At 59.1% G+C, this 4,871-nt stretch overlaps 1 protein-coding gene across 1 annotated transcript; it reads right to left on the reverse strand.

Annotated features, from left to right (window-relative positions):
• Positions 1-923: 923 nt before the first annotated feature.
• Positions 924-2,399, reverse strand: LOC128272503 (protein fork head). Its single transcript, XM_053010326.1, has one exon. The coding sequence runs from the start codon at positions 2,397-2,399 to the stop codon at positions 924-926; it is 1,476 nt and encodes a 491-aa protein (XP_052866286.1).
• Between the last annotated feature and the right edge of the window lie 2,472 nt (positions 2,400-4,871).

Here is a 4,871-nt window from a genome sequence, read left to right on the forward strand (position 1 = left end):
GGGTGCCCTGGTGTGTGGGTGAACATGAAATTTATTCAAGCCGCGCTTCGACCGTGACGCGAGCCGTAAGTTTGGTTAGCTGGACACTCGAGAGCCCGATCCCGACGGGGGGACAGAGTTGTTGAGCTTTACAGTTTTTTGCTCAACGCTTCTTTTGGGGCCCCCGGATTGATAGTGCCTCACCAGACCAGAAGACCAGAAGCGAGAAAAAGTTAGGCCCACGACGGCACGGTGATTATGATGTGATCGTCTACATCCTCCCGGCTGGTGCACTTGTGAATATTCCAAAACCCTATCATACCCCATCACGACAGGCTTAAAGACGGACCGGAATCTGAAGGTCGTTCCGTCGCACAAGTGTCATCTGCGTGACTGCGCCGCAAGCTCCACTCCTTGAGAGGGTCTCCGGGGTCTCCGTTGGTTTTTTTGGGACACAAAATCACAACAACTCGAAGCCACTCGAAAACTCGGCCAACTGGGCGGATGGGCGGGAGGGTGGGCGAACGGGTTCGAGGCGCTGGCTCCCGAAATGGAGCTGCTCAATCAGCGGCCGGCCGCGTGGCCACGGGTGAAGGTTAGAACGTGACACTTTGCGGGGTGGTGTCGTCACTTTGGGAGCACGTGGACGAGGCGCTGCTGCTGCTCGCTTGCTGGTCGAACCCCAGGCCCTGCTGCTGCTGTTGCTGCTGCTTCTGCTCCTGGTAGCGCTGGTACACAAGCTGTCGATCGATCTGGCGACCTAGTTGCGGATGAGAGAGATTATGCTGGTGCTCTAGTTGCTGCTGCTGCTGCTGGAGCTGGAGCTGCTGCTCCGATTCGGGGAGCTGCTGCTGGTGGTGGTGAGTGGTGGTGGTGGTGGTGGATCCGGCATCCAGTAGGTGGTAGTAGCTCTTCAACCTCACTTATGCCAGCGGGTACTGATGTCACAAGCTGGTCGTACCGGTCGACGCGTGGTGATAGCCGAGGCTCTGGTGATAGTACGAGTCCTGCCCAAGGGCAGCGGCCGCGGCGTGCGAGTTCGGGAGTGGGCTCAGGCCATTATAGCCGGCGTACTGGCTCATCTCGTACATCTTGATGTCCGCCTTCGACTCGGTCGGCAGGAGGCGCGTGATCGAGAACGGGTGACTAGAGGGCGTGTATCCGGCCGGTTCCTGCTTCAGGTGCATCGCCGAGTGGTAATCGCCAAGCAGCGACGGGTGGCACCGGTTCACCATCGCCGTCAGCTCCTCCTGCTGCAACGCCTGCTGGTGGGCCGCATGGTGGTGGTGGTGGTGGTGATGCGTCGGATGGTGGTGCGTTGGGCCGCCGTGCTGCGTGTGTTGGGCTTGCTGCGCCAGGCAAAGGTCGGCGGTCGCGTGCAACATCGCCAGCGCATCCGCATCCTTGCCGTGATGATGGCCGCCACTATTCAGCATACCGCCACCTCCACCACCGCCACCCCCATGAGTGTCCCCAGTCCCCAGCTTCACGTGTTCCCCAACCGCTCCCCGGTGGCTGTGGTGGTGACTGTGAGCGTGGTGACTGTGGTGATGATCCTCGTTCGGATCCTTCTTGTCCGGGCTGTTGACCGCGTCCAGGCTACCGCCGTGCGCCGGGCTCTTGTGCAGCGACCGGAGCACCTCCTTCTTCTCGTCCTTGAACCGCTTCTGGCGCCGCAGGTAGCACCCGTTCTCGAACATGTTGCCCGAGTCCGGGTGGAGCGTCCAGAACGAGCCCTTGCCGGGCTTGTCGGGCGTGCGGGGCACCTTCACGAAGCAGTCGTTGAAGCTGAGCGAGTGGCGGATCGAGTTCTGCCACCGCTGCTGGTTCTGCCGGTAGAACGGGAACAGGTCCATGATAAACTGGTAGATCTCCGCCAGCGTCAGCATCTTGTGCGGGTTGTTCTGGATCGCCATCGTGATGAGCGAGATGTACGAGTACGGGGGCTTCGCGTGCGTATAGTTCCGCCGGTACGTCGCCGCCGGCTTCTCGGTCCGTGCCCGCTGCAGGGCCGCCGAATTGGGGGAGCCCGGGTCGCCCAGTACCTCACGGCTTCCGGGCACGCTCCCATATCCGGCCGACATGGCCGCCATCGAGCTCATACCGTTTCCGCCCATACACGAGCCCATGTTGCTGATCGGCGAACCCATCGAGCTGTACCCGATCGGCGTCGACGTGAGGCAGTTCCCGGACATACTGTTCATGGCCGCCCCCATTCCGCCCATACCCGGGCTGCCCAGGACCGATGCACCGAAGCCACCGCTCTGGGGCGACACCGAAGTCATCCCGCCGACCGACATCCCGGCCATCGGGTTCATGCTGCTGTACGTGGCCGCCATCGGGCTCATGTTGCCGCCACCGACCGCCACCATGCTGCCACCGGTCGCGTTGATCGCACTCTCCGGATATAGTTTCTGCATTTTGCTCCTGACCGACCGATAAACAACTCCACACACACGCACGGGTACACACGAACTACTTCTTCAAGAATTTCTCGACTCCCCAACACCCGACACGCGTATCCTTTTTCGGACTGTGGCCAATTAGCTTAACTCCAACTCGCGTGGGGCCGGTACATAAATCATGATCCTTCAGCAGACACTGGACGTGGTCGTCCCATTTCGAATCACACTTCACTCGTCGGTCGTATCACAAGCACCGACACACGCACATATCGAGTGTTATCAATTCCTTGCGACGGTTTCCTGTCTTGGCTCCGGAAATCACGATCGTTGTTGTTACACTTTCCACCGAAACCGATCACTGGACCTGGACCCCGGGGGGGCAACAGGTTTTGACTTGTGTTTGTTTTCTGTTCACAGACTTCCAAAACGCTAGCCAGGCATCCGGACACTAAGATTGAATCCTTGGCCGCAATTACACCGACGGTTTAAGTCCGCCGGACTCTTGGTTCCTCACTACACTGCACTTACGCCAATATTTCTGCGATCGCTCGATAATCGATTGGCGGCGTCGGCGGCGACCGGCGGTGTCCGGTTCGCACGTCAAAACACATCACTCCACGCAAGGACACGCAGAATGCCACGGGATCGGCCACTCGATAACGCGCGTACGCACTGGGAAAAATCAGGACCTGCTGCGGAAAACTCGCTGCCAACGCGCACCAGTCCGCCGCGGGGAGCGCGCTTTATTATATTGATGTTTATGTATTCTAATGTTGAACAAACTCTGGCAAGACACGCCAGGATCAGCCAAACGACCGGACCGGACCCGGGAGCGTGCTACAGACCGATGGCCGCGCGCGTGTGGAACCGATACGAGCGACAAGCTGCGACTGTTTGCAGAGGGGAACAGCAACTATTTGGCTTTCAAACAATATTTCGAACTGAAGTGGTGCCTTCAAGGCACACACCGACGGCCCTTGTTGGTGTGCGTGGAATCCCTGGCTCCTTCGGGTGATTGGTGGGTTCTGTCTGCCGAACGTTTGCTCTCTCCCTCTAGCCGACTTGTGCAATAGGGATTTTGGCTTTTCACTTGCTGTGTGCGTGCGAGAGTGTGAAAACCTCAGCCCACCAACACCAACTCCGGTCGTGTGTTCCTTGAAGCGTTCCACCAATCAGCGAGTGCGCAGAAGCAACGCAAACAGCGAACACGCACACACTTGCACTGCGAACGCTATCTTATCCGCACTCACACACACACCAGAGCGAGACCGCCAAGGAGCTACATAAAAAGGGGGCGGAGCGTATGTTGGTCGCGATGGACGATGTTGTTGATGTTGATGTTGTTTGACGCATGCCCAGGAGTCCAACGAAACTTCCGGTGCGCACACACACACACCGGAAGCTTCGCTTTCCACTGCGCGAAAGAGAGCGGCAAAACGGGGGGAAAGAGAGCGCATTCGGGGTGGGGGGATGATTAAAAATGACGCCTCAATGAAGCCTGAAGCGTCCTGACGGTGCGTTCTGCTTCTGGCGAAACTCCGACGTCCGGCGTCCGACCGACCTACTGCCGTTTGATTGAATGACAGCCAGGCCAGCCCGGTTCGCAGTGTAAGGCTCGGCAGGACTTCGGACGCCAGGACGACTAACACACCCCAAACGCCCCGAGCGGCGACGGATGGCGGATCGAGTGTCTCCGACCGACCGACCGGATGGGCTCCGCGTCGTGTTTGTGTGTTTGTGCGGAAGATGGCTGTCGTCGTCGGGTGACAAACAATACCTACCGCACACACACACAGGCACACACAGCGGCGAGACAGGATACGGGATACGGGAACCATCTCCCGGCCCGGCCAATACTTCGGCAAAGGCCGAAGGGCGCAACATAGGTGGGGTGGTCCTGGGGACGGGTGGTGTTGGTAGTGGAGGGGCCTCACCTCCAGACCACCTTCAGCCGGTGCGCCGGCTGAAGACGCGCGGTTCGGTTCGAGGAATTGACAGTTTATCGATGGAAAAGACGTCAACCGCACTCCGGCGCAGTGACCATTTTTACGGTGACAAAATCGGCCGCACCACAATATGCAACAACACCAACGCCCGTCGTCATCATCTGGCCAGGCTTCGCTTCATCCGATTTTTAGACGGCGCGCCTGAATATTACATTTCACTCACATCCGGGGGCATCCTGGCGCGTCGGTTCCTAAGCCTTTCTAATGGCGTGCGTTGGCGTGCGTGTGTGGCGGCAGTTCCGGTGGCGCTGTAAGACGCAAAGTGGACGCAAAGTTGACCGGGCGTCCGCAGGCGTCCGGAATGTGCGGAAGTCCCGGGACACTCTCGATCAGCTCGACAGTAATTACGGGCGGCGGCGGCGTCGAGAACCGGCTCTGGAGGCGCTAATGATGGTCCGATAAAACTAAGGAAAAGTACGGCACACCGGGCCGGGTCGGGTTGTTGAGATGGTAAGTGAAGTGTCGGCTCGGTCCCCGCGGC

The sequence above is a fragment of the Anopheles cruzii genome, chromosome 3 (genome assembly GCF_943734635.1).
Source record: "Anopheles cruzii chromosome 3, idAnoCruzAS_RS32_06, whole genome shotgun sequence".
Taxonomy (NCBI): domain Eukaryota; kingdom Metazoa; phylum Arthropoda; class Insecta; order Diptera; family Culicidae; genus Anopheles; species Anopheles cruzii.

Excerpts from the sequence above, each read along its gene's own strand:
- LOC128272503 (XM_053010326.1), bottom strand. The coding sequence starts at position 2,399 with ATGCAGAAACTATATCCGGAGAGTGCGATCAACGCGACCGGTGGCAGC.